Raw genomic sequence first — 22,102 nt, 5'->3', positions numbered from 1 at the left:
GTTAGTGTAATGGCTATGTCGCTGGACTTCCATGTACATGATTGTGATTTGAGTCCCGGACCCGGAGGCTTAAACTCACACCGGGCACGTGTACATACGTACTCAGGATCCCGAGGAGAATGGAGGAGGAGAAGGGACTGTGGTGTGGCCATCCCCCCTGGGGGGCACTTCTTGCTTTCTGTCTCTCTGTCTCTCTCTGTCTTTCTGGTGAGCACATGTGCCCTATAGCAAAAACCTCTCAAAGAAAAAATTTTTTAGAGACATTTTTGTTATAGGGCACAGGCACTCACCAGAGAAACAGAGAGACAGAAAGCGAGAAATCATCCCCCAGGGGGGATGGCCACGCCACAATCCCTTCTCCTCCATTCACCTCTCAGGATTTTGGGCCCGCACGCACACACGCCTGGCATGTTTCAAGTTGCTGGTCCGGGACTCTAACCACAGTCGGCCTCGTGGGAGTCCTGTGACATAACCGCTACGTTATCTGCTGGTCCCCTCAATTTTCTTTTAAACATAAAAGGAGTGAAATATTTAAAACTTTGCTCTTAAGCTAATTTTTTTTAATGCTGCAAGATTTATTGCACTGTTAACCATTCACGGGCGGCCCCCCGCCCCAGCAGCCACCCCACTCCCGGGAGTCTGGGCACGGCCGGCTCCTCAGTCGACGGCAGCCCAGGTTCAATGGAACTGGTGCTCTGACCGCAGCCACACCTTTCTCGAAACCAGCCCGGAAATAACGTTTACACAGAACACTGGCCTTCGAGCTGAACTTCTCTTTGAAGCATCACCGTATGGAATTACAAGGTGGAAAAGCTTTTCCCTGTAATCCAGCGCAGCACACCGGCAGCAATTACATTAGCCAGGGAAGGGCAGGGTGCGCCATCAGGGCGCGGGGCGCATCCCCTGGAGCGTGTCCATCTGTCACTGGCGACCGCATTTCACACACGCTCGCAGGTGTACGACTTAAACACCCATGCTCATGTGTGAACTCACAGAGATCCGGGTACGAGAGAGCCCACCGCGGCACTGGTCCTAACAGTGGGAGTTTGCAGAACACGGATATACGCACTTGAGGAAAGGTGAGAGGTTACAGTGAGGGGAGAAACGGGAGGTCCCCAGGCACTGACAGGCAGAGGCCACCACCCAGTAAGCGGTGAGGCTGGCTGCATGAGGCAGGACAGCACGACCTGACTTGTGCTGAAGGGAACCAACCCCACTCCACACCTTGGCCACATGCGTGATCGTGTAGCAAAAGACCCGGAAAGATGCAAGGGTTACTTCTCTGGGAAGATGGGAAACTGCAGTTGGGCTCTTGGCTCTTAGCACTTTTAAACTTTAACTGAAGTAATATACAATAAAAATGTAAAAAAATATTTTTAGAGGGACCAGCAGTTAGTGTAATGGCTATGTCGCTGGACTTCCATGTACATGATTGTGATTTGAGTCCCGGACCCGGAGGCTTAAACTCACACCGGGCACGTGTACATACGTACTCAGGATCCCGAGGAGAATGGAGGAGGAGAAGGGACTGTGGTGTGGCCATCCCCCCTGGGGGGCACTTCTTGCTTTCTGTCTCTCTGTCTCTCTCTGTCTTTCTGGTGAGCACATGTGCCCTATAGCAAAAACCTCTCAAAGAAAAAATTTTTTAGAGACATTTTTGTTATAGGGCACAGGCACTCACCAGAGAAACAGAGAGACAGAAAGCGAGAAATCATCCCCCAGGGGGGATGGCCACGCCACAATCCCTTCTCCTCCATTCACCTCTCAGGATTTTGGGCCCGCACGCACACACGCCTGGCATGTTTCAAGTTGCTGGTCCGGGACTCTAACCACAGTCGGCCTCGTGGGAGTCCTGTGACATAACCGCTACGTTATCTGCTGGTCCCCTCAATTTTCTTTTAAACATAAAAGGAGTGAAATATTTAAAACTTTGCTCTTAAGCTAATTTTTTTTAATGCTGCAAGATTTATTGCACTGTTAACCATTTTACATCCACGGAGGGACTTTAGAAAGTTTGTGAAAAATAGAATTAAAGTTCAAGTTTATTTTGGTGCAAAAATAATAAAATTCATGCATGCTTTCTCGCAATATGTATCTTTCTTTCTTTTTTTTTTTTGGAGAGGTTTTTGCTATAGGGCGTGTGCGCTCGCAGACAGACTTATTATAAAAATATCAGCAGGGACCAGCAGATGCATGACTGTGTCTCTGGACTCCCATGTAGTCAACCGTAGTTCAAGTGCCAGACCTGGTGGCTTAAAACTCATGCTGGGCACCTGTGCATGTGTGGCCAAGATCCCAAGAGGAGAACGGAAGAAAAGGGACTGTGATGTGGCCATCCCCTCTGTGGGGTGATTTCTCACTTTCTATCTCTCTGTCTCTCCAGCAAGCGCACGCACCCCATAGTAAAAATCTCTTTCAAAAAAACAAGTCAGCAAAATTGGGGCCAGCAGGTGGCGTGATGGTTAAGGGTGCTGTACTCCCACATGGCTGACCATGGTTCGAGTCTCAAACCTGGTAGCTTGCTTTCTCACTTTCCCTCTCTTTTTCTCTCTCTTGCAATCTCTCTCTGTCCCTCTCTGGTCAAATTGAAAATAAATAAATACATAAATAAAGTTAAATAAGATAATTCTTTAAAAAAGTCAGCACAATTATATGATGTATAAATACAAAATTTCCTTCCGCTTGAGCCCACTTCCCAGTGAATCACTGTAACGCGCACAGCATCACCGAAGGCCCCTGCTCCGCACAGACCGCCGGCTGCAGTATCTCCACGGCAGGGGCGCCAGGGCGGGCCTGAGAATCTGCCCTCCCACAAGCTGCTGAGTGAAGCTGCTGCTGTTAGTCGGGCACCACGCTTTGACGCAGCACTTGTAGGGGACCTCCTGAGGCTCACTCAATGCTGGCTTTGTCTATCCAGAGACATGCCACAAACCTCGGCCTTCACTGCTTAACCCCGGACAAAAGCCACTTCCCACGCGACTGCAGGCTTTCTCACCAGAAATGGACGTAAGGCTTACATCCAGTCCCAGCAGGCACTTGGTTTCCTGAAGTTAGTTTTGATCCTTACAAATAATTTTAAGGACAAGGATGTAAGACGATTTTTGAAAGTGCTCATTCCAGCCTTGAAGCGTAAGAACGACTTATCTGAGGAAAGCCATGGCAAGTGCAGGTAAGACAGATCACACCAAGTCCGAGACGTAAACAGCTCCACAGTTTCGAGTGGAGGAGGGGGGAAAACAGAGCAAAACGTTGTACCTCTGCATCGCAACAGCCCTGAACTCACCTCCACGTGCAAAAACGCCATCTATCGAAAAACCTCGCAAAATTGAACCTGGTGAGATTAATGCTGTCCCTCGCTTTGGCCGGGGAAGTTCACTCTTCCCCTTCGTCTCTGAGGCCCCGACGTGTTGAATGCACGTGCTTGGGGGAGGACGGAGACTTGGTGGAGTACCTTCTAGACTGGCAGAAAGGTGGATGCAAGTTGAAAGGAACGGGTGGGGCCAGCAGGTGGCAAAGTAGTTAAGGCACTGACTCCCACATGGCTGACCATAGTTCAAATCTTAGCTCTGGTGGCTTTAAAGTCAAGCCGGGTCCAAATCCCATGAGGACAACAGAGGAGAAGTGATTGTGGCCTGGTCATCTCCCATGGGGGTGGGGGAGTGATTTCTCACTCTCTCTCCCCCACCACCTTGGCAAGTGCACACGCCCTATGGCAAAACATTAAGGGTGGAAGGGATCGTCAGTGAAGTGACTCCCACCTCAGCCCAGCTGCTTCACCAAACGTGCCACCATGGGTATCTGCTACAGCAGGACAAGTGGAGCCCACTGAGGAAATCATATGTAATTAGCCTCTAGTCTGAAAGGCAAAAGAGCATCTTCAGTGCTTAAATAAAAGATTAGACTCACCTGGACATTCTAGAAACAGTCCCCGGAACCAAAATATTAGCAAAATCCTTTCTAACTCACTTGGGGAACAAAATGGTGGTTCCTTCGGAGCCATGACGACCTCCTCCTTCCTTCTACAGGCAAGCCCCCTGGAAAACTCAAGTAAGATTTCCCATACAAATAGGAGCAGAAAAACCCCAGAAATAGGGAACTGGCAGTTAGCGTAATGGCTGTCGCTGGATTCCCACGTAGTCAACCACAGTTTGCGTCCCAGACCCGGTGGCTTAGAACTCACGCCGGGCACGTGTGTGTGCGTGCCCAAGATCCCAAGAGGAGAATGGAGGAGAAGGGATTGTGGTGTGACCATCCCCCCTGGGGGGTGATTTCTCGCTTTCTGTCTCTATGTCTCTCTCTGTGGTGAGCGCACGCGCCCTATAGCAAAAAAAACCAAAAAACAAACAAACAAAAAACCCCAAAAACCAGAAATACAGGATGACTCAGGATTTGCTAATGACTTAAGGCCAAAGAACAAGACTAATTATGTAGCCAACAATGGTTCGAGTCCTGGAGGACCTGGCAGCTTGAAACTCATGCCTGGTGCGCTCACATGTTCCCAGAATCTCAGGGAGAGAGTAGAGGAGAGGGGATTGTGGCGTGGCCATCCCCTGTGGGGGGTGATTTCTCACTTTCTAGTGCTCTCATGAGCACATGTGCCCTACAGCAAAAATCTCTAAAAAACCAAAAACGACTAAGGGTAAAGAGATAGCGTAGTCAACCACAGTTTGCGTCCCAGACCCGGTGGCTTAGAACTCACGCCGGGCACGTGTGTGTGCGTGCCCAAGATCCCAAGAGGAGAATGGAGGAGAAGGGATTGTGGTGTGACCATCCCCCCTGGGGGGTGATTTCTCGCTTTCTGTCTCTATGTCTCTCTCTGTGGTGAGCGCACGCGCCCTATAGCAAAAAAAACCAAAAAACAAACAAACAAAAAACCCCAAAAACCAGAAATACAGGATGACTCAGGATTTGCTAATGACTTAAGGCCAAAGAACAAGACTAATTATGTAGCCAACAATGGTTCGAGTCCTGGAGGACCTGGCAGCTTGAAACTCATGCCTGGTGCGCTCACATGTTCCCAGAATCTCAGGGAGAGAGTAGAGGAGAGGGGATTGTGGCGTGGCCATCCCCTGTGGGGGGTGATTTCTCACTTTCTAGTGCTCTCATGAGCACATGTGCCCTACAGCAAAAATCTCTAAAAAACCAAAAACGACTAAGGGTAAAGAGATAGCCTCTGATGTCAGCAGAGTTGACAATGGGTGCCGAGTTCCCTGAAGTCCCCTCAGGAACCACAGCAAGCCTTTAATGGAGATGCGACTACTGCCCTCACTTACTAAGGAGGAGAACTAGGAGGTGATGAGATGCCACATCTCATCAGAGGAGCTGCCCAGCTCAAGTGCCTAGAGCCACCTTTCAAACAGGGAATGTCATACTCCAGATGGGTAATGATTTCCAAGATGCTGTATTATGCATTTTTTGATATTTCTTTTTCTTCTTTCTTTCTTCTTCTTCTTTTTTTTTTTTAGAGAGAGATTTTTGCTATAGGGCATGTTCACTTGCTAGAGATACAGAGACAGAGAAAAAGTGAGAAATCCCCTCCCGGGGGGTTGGCTGTGCCTCAATCCACTCTTCTCCATTCTCCCCACAGGATCTTGGGCAAGTACCCACCCACCCCCAGTCCACACACACCCAGTGTACTTTCAAGCTGCTGGGTCCAGGACTTGAACAACGGGTGGCCATGTGGAAGGCCAGCTCCCTAACCTCTATGCCACCAGCTGGCCCCAGTTTTTGATATTTCTAATTAAGGGGTGGCCACTTCTTCACACCAGATGGTACACTGAGTACATTTTTAAAATGTAGCTAGGGATTCAAATACTCTGGAAGTCATTTTTTCTTTTTTATGAGAGGTTTTTGCTATAGGGCGCGTGCGCTCGCCAGACAGACAGAGAGAGACATAGAGACAGAAAGCGAGAAATCACCCCCCAGAGGGAATGGCCACGCCACAATCCCTTCTCCTCCATTCTCCTCTCAGGATCTTGGGCACGCACGCACACGCACCCGGCGTGAGTTTTAAGCCACCGGGTCCGGGATGGGAACCGCGGTTGACTACGTGGGAGTCCAGCGACATAGCCATTACGCTAACTGCTGGTTCCCGTGGAAGTCATTTTTAAAGAGAGTTAAGAGAAGAGAAAAAGCTTTAGTGTTGATGCTGTCTTTCCTGTCACTAACAGGAAAGACATGTGTATAACATACCTGTCTATAACAGGGATGGTATCTCTCACATAGCACTGTGGTACATGCCATGGTTTGAATATGGACCCAAAAGTTCAAGTGCTAGAACTTAGTGGTGTAGTGAAGACTTCAGTTAAGAGAAACTTCATCTGATCAGTGTTGAAAGCTGAGGTCTTTGAGAAGTGACTGACCAGCAAATAGATTCCTGTGATTGGGCGCTGGGACGGTTATAAGGACAGGGAACGAGACAGACACACAGACACAGAAACACTTGCTTTTATCCTCCATGTTACCCACTCGCTAGAAGATTCTCATTAAATGCAGCTCCTGGCTGCTGGTCCTACAAACCGTGAGTTCAGTAAACCTCTATTCTTTATTTTAAAAAATTTTTGCTATAGGGGCATAAGTGTTTGCCTGAGACAGAGACAGAGAGGAAAAATGACAAATCACCCCCAGGGGGATGGCCATGCAGCAATCCCTTCTCCTCCATTCTTCTCTTATGATTTTGGGCACACATGCACATATGCTACAGAGACAGAGAGGAAAAATGACAAATCACCCCCAGGGGGATGGCCATGCAGCAATCCCTTCTTCTCTTATGATTTTGGGCACACATGTACATATGCTCCATCTGTTTTTCAAGTCCCAGAGTCCAGGACTCAAACTATGCAGTGGCCATATAGGATCTAGCTGCCTTATCCTCCATACCACCTACTGACCCCTTAACCTTCATTCTTTTCAAATTTCCCAGACTCAGTTATTTTCACTATTAGTTACAGAATGGTCTAGAACAGTTGTAACTAAGACCCTGGCACTTGGGACCACACAGTCTTGTTGAAATTCTGGTTCTGCACAGTAGGTGTTCTGTGACCTTGGGGACTCAGCACTGTGATGCCTCAGTTTCCCACCTGTGGAGTGGGATGAGTAATGTCACCAATCTCCTAGAGGAGTTGGAAGGACTAGAAGGACTGATTCAGATGAAGCTCAGTTCAGTATATATTTTTATTATTTATTTCTAACGACAACCCTCTGAGTATTCCTATTATCCTTAGGGTTGCATCCATCACATGGCTTTGGATTCCATCTTTCAATAACTGATTATTCAGGGACCAGCAGTTAGCATAATGGCTCTGTCACTGGACTCCCATGTAGTTGACCATGGTTCAAGTCCCAGACCCGGTGGCTTAAACTCACGCTGGGCGCATGTGAGTGTGTGCCCAAGATCCCGGGAGGAGAATGGAGGAGAAGGGATTGTGGCGTGGCCATCTTCCCTGGGGGGTGATTTCTCACTTTCTGTCTCTCTCTCTCTGTCCTTCTGGCAAGCACACATGCCCTATAGCAAAAACCTCTTCAAAAAAAAAATAACTGATTATTCTAGCAAATGAGCAAGTAAAACTGCAGGAAAAGACAAGGACAAAAAAAAGGAAAGATGGAGAAAACAGGCCAAGTAGAGAAACAGTCATTTTCACAAAAACAAGTCATCACACAGTTGTTTTCATCTGGCATTTGGAAGAAGAACCAAGAAGCAAGAAGAACAGAGGGTGGGAAAAAATGCAGACACAAAAAGCAATCATCTGTATTTATCCTCATTTCTAGGGCTCGGCACTATAAAAGGCATCCCAGGCCTTCAGCAGCTCAGCTCTGAAATCACTAACCCAGAAGCAGCCTGGCTATTGAGGGTGGGGCTCTGCTTCTTGTTCAGCTTATTTGCTCCAAGAGCCCATGTGGAATTCAGAACAAGCACGTGACTGCAAGATCAGGGGTAAGGATGCTCCTGCTCCAGTGTGGCCCTCCAGGGCAGATCCACGTGCACGCTTCGGGGATGTACACGCACAGCGCACCTGCTCTGGAGGAGGCACACACCCAGCACACAAGCTCTGGGGGATCCACACACCCGGCACACGAGCTATGGGGGATCCACACACCCGGCACACGAGCTATGGGGGATGCACATACCCAGTGCACATCCTCTGGGGGATGAACACCTGGCACACAAGCTCTGGGGGTGCACACACCCAGAACACATGCTTTGGGGGATGAACACATCCGGCATGCAGTGAACTTTGTGCTAGGGAGCTTCTCCCCTCTGCTTCCTCTGCTTCTGATTTTTAAGGAATGTACTCTGAGACGCTCTGAGGCGTCTGTGACAAACACAGTTCACAGTCCTGAAGGGAGGTCAAACTGTGGCTGTCAGAGGCCAGAATGTCCCCTCCCCACTGCTCTCTGCTCCCCTCACTCTGGCTTTCGGCTTTGTGTTTTTCCTGTAACTGGACGCCCCCCTATAGTGAGTACTCCCACCTTTCGGATCAGTATTCAAATACCACAAGGATACCAAAGTAAAAGTTAGGGATCATTTAAAATTAAGTTTTAATTTTCAGTACTGTAGTATACAGAATCTAATTAGACATGTCTCATAAAATCTGAGGAAAATTACATTGAGGCAACCTAGTCTGAGAAGTTAATTAGGATTTTAAATTTGGAAGATACATTTTTCAACTGTAATACAACATGGCTTTTTAGCTGAAATTTTATCTTTTGAACAGAGAGAGTGCGATGTTTTCCTGTAGGACATGGGCAGTCACTGAATCTCAATCCACCAAGGACATTGATGGCCGAAAACAACACAGACTGACGCAGCGTTGACCTCGGGTGCCGCCCCCGAGAGTGGATGTACTCCTCAGCACCGGCTGACGGAGGTACGCCTCACCACCGAAACAGGACACATCTGGTCTCCCACAACACGTACAGACACACGTTACAGAGCGTCCCAGTTTCTGAACAGTGGAATGTGTGCAAGTGCAGACACTACATGCAAGTCTCTCTCTTTTCCTACTCGGGGCGTACAAGGAAAGTTAATTCTTAACTGGCCGTCCTCCCCATAATAGAAAAGAACAGAAGCAATCAGAATGGAAGGAGGAATTATTCTAAAAAGATCATCATCATTGGTTTCAGTATCTAAAAATACAAAGTGCAGCTCCCAGCTGCTGGGTCACCTGTTCTGGCAGTTTCCAGGAAGTTCTACACTAGCAGCTGCAGCCCTCTTCAGAGCGCCCCCTGCTGCATACCTGAGGTATGGAGTGCTTCAACTCCTTGCGTGCACTTAGGGAAATGACTGCTCCAAGCGCCGCTTTCCTTAGCCCAGTGGCTATGTGGGATTAGACCCTGTTCCAGGACTCAGGCTGAGTAAGCTGCTATGGCGACCCGCTGAGTAAATGGCAGAATGAAGACTAAGCACCCTCTTGGGCATTTCAAATAAGTAAATGCAGGTACTACCTTTCTCGCCACCTACAATCAACCAGGAGTCCTGCTCCTTCCTGTCAGCCAACAGCATGGCCAACACCAAACAGATCGGTGCCGTTAGCACACAACGCACCTGGTCTGCTGGAGTTAAGCTTCCAAGGCATTCTTACCTGGGGCTCCCGTGTACATGATGGAGAACACGTTTATTGCTATGGTGGCGGCATAGAACACGGGTAGCGCTCGGAGGCCATTGGGAACAGGGTCCTCCTGTGTAACAGTGAGAGAAGAGGGAGGTCAGGGCTCGAGCTGCAAATGGAGCCAGCACAGGCACAGGGACACAAAGCACTGTCACGATAAGGTCCTCCCACACACACGCAGCTGCAGAGGCTGGTGTGTTGCTGCCTGTGACCTCTGCATGTCTGCAGAAAGGCACCAACTGGGGCTGTCTCTTCTGCTCAAAGGCCACTTCCAAAGGCCCACTGTTGTAGCATGGACATGTCAGGGCACGGGTCACATGAGCTGAGCTGATGTCAGACCCAGAAACAGGGCAGTTCCTGGGGACGAAGCCCAGTGCTCTGCCCCTTCTTCAGGTCCCCTGGAGCTCCCCACTCTAGCTAGGTCTAGGTGGTGCCCTAATGACTGTATTCGACGAGCACTGTGAGACTCTGAGGACTCTCAAAGATGGCCTGATGGCTTAAACATCGCACTGCGACTAGATCTTACATCTTTTAATTACACAATACAGCTTAGCGATGTTAAAGAATATAAAGAAAATACATTCCTGTGCTATGATTTTCAAAAGTTCTCCACAAGGTATAGTATTTAACCTTCAACATTTTTTTTGTTTGTTTTGTTTTTGTTTTTTTTTTGAGAGGTTTTTGCTATAGGGCACGTGTGCTTGTCAGAAAGACACAGAGAGACAGAAAGTGAGAAATCGCCCCCCGGAGGGATGGCCACGCCACAATCCTCTCCTCTCCATTCTTGCCTCGGGATCTTGGGCACGCACACATACATGCCCGGCGTGAGTTTAAGCCACTGGGCCTGGGACTCGAACCGCGGTCGACTACATGGGCGTCCAGCAACATAGCCATTATGCCAACTGCTGGTCCCTAACCTTCAGCTATTAAGAGTTAAAAATACTGTGGGGTTTTGTCTAATAAAACACTTACAATTGTAGGCCTCTGCTATAACATTCCTGAAACCTAGTATCTCAATGAGCATGGCACTACACGTGCTTTAGGTTAAATGACCACTTGTGAATGTGGGCAATCCAAAGTGTATTTTTAATGGAATCACCTTACATCTTCTCAAATAATTTTTTTTCTTTTTTCTTTTTTTTAAATGAGAGAGAGAGAAAGATTTCTGCGAGGGGTTCGCTGCTGCATCCTCCGCCCTGGCCTCCCAGTTTGCTAGGGCCACAGGTGCATGTAATGGGGCTTGGTCTGTTCAGTTTTGCCTGGGAACCGAACCTGGGCCTAACACGTAGCTCAAGCCTCACATGGTAGTGCCCTCCTGCTTGTGCCACCAGAGTTGGGCCTCAAATAATCTATTCTTAAAACTCAAATGACAAGGACCAGCAGAAGGCGTAATGGTTTCATTGCTGGACTCCCATGTAGTAAATTAGTTCTAAAATTTAATGAAAAACAATCACCTGACTTACCTTATTTAAGATGAAAATTCTGATCAGTACAAACAGCACGCCAGACATGAAACCAGACAACAGTGGAGATATAAACCAAGAAGCAACTGAATAATTAAAAAAAAATCCAATGAATGTTAAATTCATACATAATTATGCTCATAGTCATACAGCACAGTGATGGACGAAATCATCACATCTGTGAGCGTTCATACTCCCGGATGATTCACCCGGACTGAGACGCTAACACGTGCTCCTGACCCAGCAGAGCTGACGTGCACACGCTCACAGCTCCGCTCAGACAGGAGCATGATGGCATGCGACTGTCACAGGACTAGAGTCCACCGCTGACCCACAGGCCTGCCCTCCCTCACCCCTGTTAATACACACAGAGAACGGGCTCTTGTTCCAACAGCAGTGGGCTGAAAAGGTGGCCACTTTCCATCTCGTTTTCCAAGTCCAGCCTGCTACTCTCGTTCCTGACATCGAACACTGAAACTCTGACACTTCTAGTCTCGAGCCCAGTATGTCCCAGCTCTGCCTACACACTGGCACCATCTGGGGAGTTTTCAAAGGCTAGCTGAGCTCTGGCTCCACCCCCAAGGTCTTCTGACTTAAAAGGTCTGGAACAGGGTCTGGGTGTTGGTGTTTTTCAGTCACTCAGCCAGGTAATTCTGAAGTGCAGCCAGACTTGAGAACTGCTGTCCTAGGAGCCTGGGACACAGCAACTTTCCTGGGGGTCTGTGTCCCTGCTCTGCAGGTGAGGGATCCAGTTTGACCTTGTGCCCCAAAGGCTGCTGTGATTCCGATAAAAAGAACGGGCAACCCAGAGTGTGAACATGGGTGAGAGGCATTTCCTACAGTGAGTGGGCTGCTACACGGGGTAGAACGGATTCACTTCTGTTAAAAGCAGAGCCAGGATGTAAGTGGTTGGACCACTCGGAATGGGGGCAGGCCACTGCTCGGAAGGAACACCAGGGTGCGTCCCCAGGGCAGCCCGGGTGACCTCTGGAACGCAGGTGAGGCACTCTGAGGCTTCCCCATGCCCTGTAGGACTCTGAATCCTGGTTCAAGGCAGTTTCCCCAGCGGGGCCTAGTCTTTCTCTGACCGAAAGGCTGATTTCCATGAAATACATTCCCCCTTCTGCCTGTGCAGACAGCTGCATGCCGAGGTCCACAGCTGGGTGGCCACGTAACGTCTGAAAGAGCGGAGTTGGCTGTCTAACACCCGACGGCTCAGACCTCCGCTGGCAGAACATGTAAGGGGAAACGCTTTGCCACACCTTATGGGTCTTCTAAACCTTGACATCTGAGGGAGGGGACGTATCATCAAATAACTTCGATAACACGTGCTCTAGGACGTGCACACCTTCCTTCTTACAGGTAGAGAAGAGTGGCAATTACCGATCTTGACGAGCTCCATCCACTGCACGCCTTTCGTGCCGATCGCCACGAGCGAGAACCCTATGGTGGAACCGACGATGCAGTGAGTCCCTGAGATGGGAAGTCTCAGGAAGGATGCGATCAGCTGCCACACTGCGGAGCCTGCAGGGGGAAAGATGCAAACGCGTGGGGTCACAGCCAGCCACCAAGGGAAGGCAACACGACGACATGCTCGCCACGACATATCCTTGCACTTAATGCTCTCTGGGCTGTTTCTCTGCAGCGTGCCGAAGCTCTGACAAAAATCACGGCATTAACCTTAGTCAAAGGAGCGGCCGCCTCTTCTTTCACTCGGATAAGCCCCTCATGCCAGCGACTGCCAGCCTGTCACCTCCAGGTGAGGCGAGGGTGCTGAGGGTGCCTTAGTTATGTGTGAAGTCTGGCCAAAACCAAGCAGGAAGTTCCAGCCTAGCGGACGCAGGGAGGTAAGGAAGGCCCTGTACAGGAGGAGGGCTGGAGGTCGCGTAGTCATGTACCGAGGAGGTCGCGGCCATCTCTGTGAGTGTGACATCATGCTGCTTTAGGTTCCCGCTCCTCACCTGAGAAGTACCCATCACAGGTAACCCAGGGCTGGGCATGTGCGCTCAGGCCCTGCCCAGAATGTCAGGCCTTTTATCTGCACACTCCGCGAGGACTCCTAGGTCTCAGTGCTCAGAGGCTCCCTCTGCGTCCTTTACCTCGACTCCACCACCCCTCCCTGGGCTTACTGTTTTCTAGGCTATGGTTCACTGCAGATATTTCCATAAGCAGATCAAATTTTGCAGTGTGTATTAAAAGCATCAGCTGGGAGAGATCCCTTTCAGAAACAGTTGGACAGCTCTGCAGGACTGGAAGGGAACAAAGGGCCATGCTGCTAAAGCCGGCTCACTAATCCCGAAGGTTAATTCTGGAAACCTGGTTGCTGGGCAGCAGCAGCTCCTCGCAGCGGCCCCCTGGCACTTCCTCCACACACACCGGGCTAGAGGAGTGTGCGCGGGTCCTGAAGCAGCACAGGCAGCTGCTCCGGAGTGCTGGTATGCTGACCTTTGAGCCGCGCCCGTGACCCTGGTCTATCCCTGAGTGGAGCTGGGAGGAGGGGTCGGCCTGTACTGCCAAGCTGGCACTGCCTCATGGCAGCAGCAGGCTTCCCCGTTGACAGCTCCCCAAGCTTCACACCTGAGCCCTGGGCTCCTCATGGCCTCGTCATGAAAACAGAGCAAGAGTCTGCAGCAGGTTTCGTGGCCCAGAACCGTAACTTAAAAAATACACTTGGACCAGCAGTTGGCGTGATGGCTATGTTGCTGGACTCCCATGTAGTCGACTGCGGTTCGAGTCCCAGGCCCAGTGAGTTAAACTCATGTCACGTGCGTGTGCGTGCGTGCATGTACCTTATGGCAAATTAAAAAAATAAAAAAGAAAAAAAGAAAAGAAAAGCTGGTATATCAAGAAAGCCAAAGGAAGAAAGAATTTCAAAGAAAGGCTTGTTAAAGGAGCTAAAGGTGTGGGAAGTAGGTGGTGTGGTAGTTGAGGTATTGAACTTCCCACATGGCTGACTGCAGTTTGAGTCCCAGACCTGGTGGCTTCTTTCTCACTTTCGCTCTCTCTCTCTTTTGGGTGAGTGCATGCCCAAAATCCCAAGAAGAGAATGGAAGAGAAGGGACTGTGGTGCGGCCATTCTCCCTCTGGGGTGATTTCTCACTTTCTCCCTGTCTGTCTTTCCAGCAATCACACCTACCTATAGTAAAAAAGAGCTCTCTTTAAAAACAAAACAAAACAACAACAAAAAACCTTCAGGGCTTCTATTCTAACAAAAATTCAAATAACCTAGTGGTGTAAGAGAAGTAGGATGGAAACTCACCCAACTGAATCCAGAGCCACAGGTGCTCCTTCCTAAACCCTGCTACCCTTTCTCTGGCTGACTTCATGATAAAAGTTCGGGAGCAGTGAGTTTATAGGGAAAGCCAGGATGGGGGCGTGGGAGGAGCGGCTGACGGGGGCGGGGCGATGGAGGCAGCTGTTAGTGGGGGGCCTACTGCACTTGGGGATGCCTGGAGGGAAAGGGAAACGGGGTCACGTGGATGTGGAGAAGACAGCGGGGAGAACGGGATATTAACATAGATAACAGAAGCTACAGGGGGAAAGGGCTCAGCGAAGGATGAGGGGCAAGGTTGGACCCAGGGAAAGCGGGGAGTTGGCACCACTGAGGCAACGTGTTCTGGGAGGGCTCAGGGTTATGGCGCAGAAAAGAGGCTGGGAGGACTCCCAGGAACAGAAGGAGCTGGAGGGGACTGTGCATGTCTCAAGGAGGCTCAAGGAAAGGTCTCCCAGTGCTCATGGGGGCACTTCTGTGGGAAGATATCGAGTTCGGAGCTTTCAGTAGATGTTCGGCAGCACTGGTGATTTCACACCAAGTGAGCTGACTAGATTGTTCGAGGGCTGAGCAGAAGACACCAGCTCAGGAGGGTCAGCTGAGGCCGACAGCTCTCCCAGCCGCCTAACTCTGTCATAAGGCTATGGGAAGACAGAAGCCTGTGGGCTTGAGGAGAAAGTTACCAAAGAAAAAAGAGAAAGCCAGAACAGAAGGGAGAAGGAAAAATGGATGTTGAATTTAGAAGAAAAATGACTGGGAGACTTCAATCTTCTGAACACAATTAGCTTTGGTTTCAGTCAATAACTAATGACACCACCACCCTAAGTACACACAGGTCCTGTTTGCTAGGAACCAGTTTTTAAAAATCTAGGTAACATACAAATTCCCAGCAAAATAAGACTTTGAGATTCATCTAACCACACACCAAAAAGATAAAACAAAGAAAAAAGAAACCAAACCAAACAAAATCAAGTTATTCAAGCAAACCCCAAATTGCTTTGGTAAACCCAAATTCCAGTTGAGGTTAAGCATGCTTCATTCTTTTATTTAAGAGCCAAGGGCCAGGGGTGGGAAAACCAAACACTGGGCAAGTCACTGTCCATACAAAAACCTCACAGTGCCCTGCGGCTCGGTGCACACCACTGCCGTCTGACTCCTCGGCATTGCCGCGGACGTGCCTTTTTTTTTTTTTTTAAATTTTTAAGATTCATCCATTTAAAAAATGTGTTATTATTTTTAAAAAATTTAACCAGAGAGAGACAGAGAGAGAAATAGAAAGTAAGAAAGCAAGCCACCAGGTCTGGGACCTGACCCGCAGTCAGCCGTGTGGGAGTCTAGGGCCTTAACCATCAGGCCACCTGCCAGCCCCCAGACACACCTCCTTAATGAGCATCACCATTCCTGAAATATTTCATCCAACAAAAGGAAAAAATCACTTTGGCTAAGATTAAATTTTGTCAGTGTTTTTCTTTATTTCTCTCATATTTTCAACATCTTGCCCACATCACCCCAACTGGAAAAACATCTTAATTTCAGCTTGATAAGATTAAATCTTAGAGGGACTAGAGGTGGCATGGTGGTTAAGGTGCTGGACTCCCATGTGGCTGACTGTGGTTCAAGTCCCAGACCTGGTCACTTACTTTCTCACTTTCCCCTTCTCTCACTCTCTCTGTCTCTTTGGTCAAAGTAAAAAATGAAATAACAACAAATACAACTAAATAAAGAAATAATTTTAAAAAGGTTAAATCTTAGAAAACTAGGCATGACTGCTAAGGGTGAATTTTACAAATAATCTTTTTCTAAGGGATACTTCAATTATATCTGACTGCACTGAGAACTACGCGGGGACTTCAAAAAGTTCGTGGAAAATGGAATTTGCATGTGATTTGTTTTTGGTACAAATAAATGCATAGTTTTTCATAACACACATTGTGAACTTTCTGAAGACTCATGTCCATGTTCAGTGATGCTAAGTAAAATTCAATTACTGCGATCACTGTCGGAATTGAAGCGAGCCTGAACCTTCCACAACACAAAACGCCAAGCTGTGAAACGAGCTCCTCCCTTTGCCCGGACCGCAGCCTCCTGTGCTCAGCCGTAGAAAACACCCCGGCACGTTGGTCTCTTCAGACCAGATGCCTCAACACCATGGCAAGCCAACTGTCTGGGACAGTGGGACATCTTCAGCTTGGCGAACAGTCCCCACATTCTGGGTGCTTAAGAAAGGCTGTGACAGTGAAATGCTAGGGACCTGTACTCTTCGTCCATGAGTATCTTACCTCCCCTGCAGGACTCTTCCTACCAAGGCTACGCCCTGCTGAGAGCGGAAGGTGGGGGCTCCTCTCTAGCCCTCTCCTCCCTCCCCCGGTTACCCATATAGCTCAGCTGTCTGCGGATGTCTCTGCCTAGAGTCAAGCGGAGAAGGAGTCCTGCCAGCTGCCTGAGCTTTCTTTTCTGAGCAGCGAAGGCAGTGAAGGAAGCGCCCACAGTGTGTCCCGTCTACGGTCACCTTGGGCTGTGGAGGAACCACGACAATCTGCTTGTGAGTGTGGTTCACTCACCCCATTGCTTCTCTTCATTTACACAACTTAAAACTACCAACAGAAGGTCGTCTACAAACAAGGGCCATGCAAATTATCCTTTGGGGGACCAGCAGGTGGCATGGTTGTTAAGGTGCTGGATTCCCATATGGCCAACTGTGGTTCAAGTCCTGGATCCAGTGACTGAAAATCATGCCAGGCACATGTGAGTATGTGCCCAAAATTCCAGGAGGAGAATGGAAGAGAAGGGATTGAGGCACAGTCATCCCCTCTGGGGGATGATTTCTCACTTTCCCTCTCACTGTCTCTATCCTCTCTGACAAGTGCATGTGGCCTATAGCAAAAAGCTTTAAAAAAAAAATGGGGCCAACCCGATGGCTTAGCAGTTATATCGCTGGACTCCCACATGACTGACCGCAGTTCAAGTCCTGGACCTGGTGGCCTGAAAATCACACTGGGCACATGTGTGTGCATGTCCAAGATCCCAGGAGGAGAATGGAGGAGGAGGGACTGAGGCATGGCCACACCCCCTGGTAGATGACTTCTCCCTTTCCCTCTCACTGTCTCTTTCTCTCTCTAGCAAGTGCACACATCTTAAGGCAAACAAACAAAACCAAAAACACAAACAAAATAAAGCAATACCTTTTTTAAAAAAAGGAATCACTGGGTAACTACTCTAAAACTCAGATTAAGAATATAAAAGTTAAACTAATCAATATTGTTTTTTGACATCCATGTTTTTAAGGCAGTTGCAATTTCAATTACATCCTAATTAATGAAAAAAATCTTTAAAAATTATAAATATAAAAAAATATAAATCAACCTTAAGGAAATTTTATCAGTAAACCTTTAAACAAGTTCACTTAGACATGCTATTTAATAACGTCAACTCTGAAACAACTAAAAAGTTCTAAGAGCTTGTCTACAAATATCTTTTTCTGTATGAAAAGAATACTTTCCTGAAAAATATTCATATAGCCCAAATCTATTTTAACAACCGAGTTTGTTAAATGTTTGAGAAAAATAAGTTTGCTTGATATTTAAAAACTTAGAAAAATCATTATCAAAATGAAAATGCAGGAAGCAAAAGTAAGATAGTGAATGTGAAATTCAAAGCAGTTTTGAAAGCTGAAATCAACAATCTCATTTATGGATAAGGCAGAAGCTCTTAGGGCAGCAGGGAGGGGGACACCCTCCCGGGGTGGCGAGCAAAGCCACGTACTTACCAACCATCGCGCTAACTTCCCCAGCCATAAGCGTTTCTACTGTCTCGTTGTACAGGTTCACATCAATGATACCTTTTCGAATGGTCTCTCCCACTTTGGCTCCCAACAACACGGAGCCAGTGGTTTCAAATATTGAAGCCAAAATGCACGCCTGCCTCAGGGTCACCACGCCAGAGCCCACAGCAGTACCAAATGAATTGGCAACGTCATTTGCACCAACAGAAAATGCCAAGATGAAAGCTATGATAAAACCCAAAATGACCATCCACAAATATTCATCCATGGCCATTTTGGAAAGTGGGTTCCAGGTACTTCTCTCTTGCAGAAATATTTTAAATAAATCACGCTTGAGGTTCTACACTTCGTAAGGCTGGGAGTTCTTGTAAACAGTGCGTTTGCTCTGGAAAGTGCTGGACAGTGCTAGAGCCTGAACAAACTGCTAACTGCTGGTTTTCAAACTACTGTCAGTACAGTTCATTTGGCTGTGTTCAGTCAGCGGGAAAACACATTCCATATTTTTCCTCCCAACCTGGGAAAGCTGTGATGTCTCCTCCTGTAACAGAAAGAAAACAAAAGAAATCAATTACCCTAAGCAACCCGCAACAGTTTGTTCTTTGAGAAATAAACGTTTAAGCCTGCTAATGGGATCTAACTTTGGCATGTGACGGATCTAAACATAAAACAATTCAAGGAAGATTATAATTAGGTTACCCCTTCACCTCCCACCACCCCCCCCCACTTACCAAAAAAAAAAAAAAAAGCTAGCTTCTAGAATGTCAGGGGTTGAAGAACACACAATAATTATAGTAAGACTTACTAGGTTAATTTTTTATGCAATTTGAAAAATGAATTTGATAGCCATTTTCAGTGGAAAAATCGCCTCAAATAATCAAAAGATAAATGGGAAATTGAGGTCACCGTGTTTCAAATACGTGGCATGTGCCTAGTTTCTCGGGGCGGTAACCAGCTCTGATTCTGTGACAGCAGCAGTGTGGCTGTCATCACCCCGTCCACGCCCACGTGAGGAACGAGCACTTCACATTACGAGCACAACATGCAAGTGTCTAGAAGAAAATCTACGGACTCGGGTGCAAAGTCGCTCACTCAGAGGCTGGCCAGGGTGGAGGTGCAGGGCAGGAAAAGGAAGGCTGAGAGTGAAGGGGTCCTGTCAGTGAGTCAGATCACGTCGCTATTCCACTACGGGCTGAGCAACCCAATCTGAAAATCCCAAACCGAGACGCTCTAAAAACTTTTGAGCACCAATATGCTGCCACAGTGGGGAATTCCACACCTGACCTCATGTGACAGGTCACAGTCAAAATTCTGCAATATAGAGGCCAGCAGGTAGTGTGGTGGTTAAGGTGCTGGGCTTCCACCCGGCTGACTGAAGTTTGAGTCCTGGACCTGGGGGCTTGCTTTCTCACTTTCCCTTTCTTTCTCTCTGGTCAAATTAAATAAATAACAATGATGCAAAAATAAATAAATAAATAAAAATTAAATAACTCTTTATTAAGAAAAAAATCTGCAATCCAAAAAAGACTATAAAATCACCTTCGGGCTATGCGAATAAGGTATTTAAAGAGGAATGAATTTCATGTTTAAACCTGGGTCCCACCCCCAAGATACGTTGTTGGGTAAGTGCAAATATTCCCGAGTCTAAAGAAATCCAGAGTCCGAGGGATACTCAGCCTGCATATTCCATCTCACTCAGACGAAAGGCCAGAGACCTCACCATGCCAGTGAGAGCCTCCAGTATCTCTCACCCTGTCCCTCCAGCTCACGGGCTTCAGCTGTTCCATCACCTCCCCTCACTGCCCTCTCACTGGCTAGCTAATTCCCTGAAAATGCCAAGCGCAGTCTAACCCGAGGGCGTTTGCACCTATGACCCCTTTGCTGGGAAGTCTTCCCCCAGACAGCTGCACAGAACATCCCCCGCTCCATTTCGTCCTCCGCCAAGTGTCACCGTTGAGAGGCCTTCCCTGACTTGGCGGAAGAGCAGCTCCTCCGCCCACACTATCACCCAACCCCTCACTCTACTCTTTTTTTTAATGTTTTTTCTAGAGGGCATGGGCTCCCAGGAGAGAAAGAGAGAGAGGGAAAGGGAGAAACCATCCCAGGGGTGGTCATGCCCAATACCTTCTCCTGCAGTCTCCCCTCGGGATTTTGGGCATGCACGTGTGCCTGGCGTGATTTTCAGGCCACAAGTTTCAGAACATGAACTGCGGTAGGCCACGTGGGAATCCAGTGCCTTAACTACCATGCCACTTCCTGGCCCGGCCCTCACCCTACTTTTTATTTTTTTTCTACGTATCACCTGACTCATTCATTCATCCACTAACCAATCTGTTTGCTCTTGTCTGGCTCCTCCCACTACAATGCAGGGACTTTCACTGACTGTCATATCTCTGGTACGCAGGAGTGCCTGGCACGTGGTAAGCCCTAATAAATTTGCTGAAAAAATGAACAAAGAAGCTACCAAACAAATGGAGAGAAATGTTGCTTATCCCTTCTGGGATGGAGAGGAAGGAGATGCCACAAAATATATCACTGAAGTAAAAAGAAGTTCCTAATTGCTCTGTAACTATGGTATTCTATTGCAGTATGGTCAGTGCACCGAATCTGTGTATTTTCTTTGAATGGTATTTGGTATATAGAATGATAACGCGCACCGTCTGTTTTATTCATGAATGTTTATTGAATATTGAACTCCACAAATGCAGTCTTGAATACTGAGTTGAATAAATTAGGCTCATGGTTCATGTCATATACAATAACTGAATTAATCAGCAGTAAGGTTACCTAGGAGGAAAAGAAAGCAAGACACAAAATTTTATGTGCACTGTGACTAAGGCACTGTTAAAAATGGATATAAAAAGACCCGAAGGTATCATACTAAAATGATAACAAAGGTTGAGTTTGAGTGGTAGTGTTGTCATTTTTTCCCTGTTTTTTTCAAACTCTATACTGGGCTGACACACTTTTTTTTTCTGGCCAGAGGGCGCATGTGCACAGCAGTGAGCGTGTACATACTATTCCGCCAAAGGGACCTGCCTATGCCACAATCCTTTCTCCCTCCGTTTCTCTATCTGGCCAGGATCCTGACCATAGATGTGCCTGGCATGTTTTTCAACCCACTGGGGCCAGGATTTGAACCGTTGCAAGCCATGTGGGCCCTGGGTACCTCTGCATAGCGTTTAACCACTGCGCTGTGGGGCTGGCCTGGTTACATGCTTAAATGAACGTAATATAAAATGAACAAATCAGCAAACACATGCTGAGCACCACCTACAGATGCAATGCTATAGGCAACAGTCAAACAGAAAATGTACACTGGGAGGCCCCATCATTGTCTAAGACGTCTGGTCTACGCACTTCTAGACATTCAGATCCCCAGGAGGATGAGCAGGTAGGCAACCTGTTTATCAACATGATGGGCACATTGACTCTACAAATGAAAAATCAAAATAAAAAAATACCTTGGGGTCAGTATTATTTATCTCAAGACATAAAAGAATTCTTGATGAAATCTTGCTTTCCATGCGAGGCTACCCATGGGGCAAACAAGAATATTCAGCAGATAGGTCCCGAGAATGTCCTTCATGCCAGTCCCTAGGGCTACAGGGTGAGCAGACGTGGGGCTGGTCCTGGTGCAGTCCAGGGAAGGAAACAGACACTCATAGAATAAACACAGACACGCGTGACTTCAGGGTGGTGGCAAGTGCCATGAAGGAAGGAGAACAGTGTCACCTGGTGTCACTCACACAAGCAGACCGTCTGAGAGGGCAGTAGGGCTTCCCTGGGCTCTACAGATAGTGGCGTTGTTCCCCCCAGGCACTTCCCAGGGTGAGAGGTGGGCCAGGGAGGAAGACCAGGATGAGAGTTGGGAGGGTCATATTAAAGACTGTGGCCCCCTTGCAAATGATGCAGGGCCACTGAGGGTCTTCACCAGTGAGGAATGTTGATGTGATCAGACTCAGCCTTTTTAAAGCCTTTT

The 22,102-nt window shown here is 47.9% G+C and overlaps 1 protein-coding gene across 9 annotated transcripts in view; it reads right to left on the bottom strand.

The window, feature by feature from the left end:
* SLC20A2 (solute carrier family 20 member 2) overlaps positions 1 to 22,102 on the bottom strand; it is a 101,735-nt gene that overhangs the window by 16,883 nt on the left and 62,750 nt on the right. For all 9 annotated transcript variants that reach the window (XM_027765424.1, XM_027765411.1, XM_006141652.3 and 6 more), the window contains 4 exons: positions 18,109 to 18,661; positions 12,455 to 12,595; positions 11,072 to 11,157; positions 9,582 to 9,678 (listed from right to left, as the gene is read on the bottom strand). In XM_027765424.1, coding sequence (XP_027621225.1) covers positions 9,582 to 9,678; positions 11,072 to 11,157; positions 12,455 to 12,595; positions 18,109 to 18,397 — 613 coding nt within the window. In that variant the 5' untranslated portion in view covers positions 18,398 to 18,661. The remainder of the gene's footprint in view (positions 1 to 9,581; positions 9,679 to 11,071; positions 11,158 to 12,454; positions 12,596 to 18,108; positions 18,662 to 22,102) is intronic.

Source organism: Tupaia chinensis, unplaced genomic scaffold, assembly GCF_000334495.1.
Source record: "Tupaia chinensis unplaced genomic scaffold, TupChi_1.0 Scaffold000061_1, whole genome shotgun sequence".
Classification (NCBI taxonomy): Eukaryota; Metazoa; Chordata; class Mammalia; order Scandentia; family Tupaiidae; genus Tupaia; species Tupaia belangeri.
This window is presented reverse-complemented; position numbering and strand designations above follow the sequence as displayed.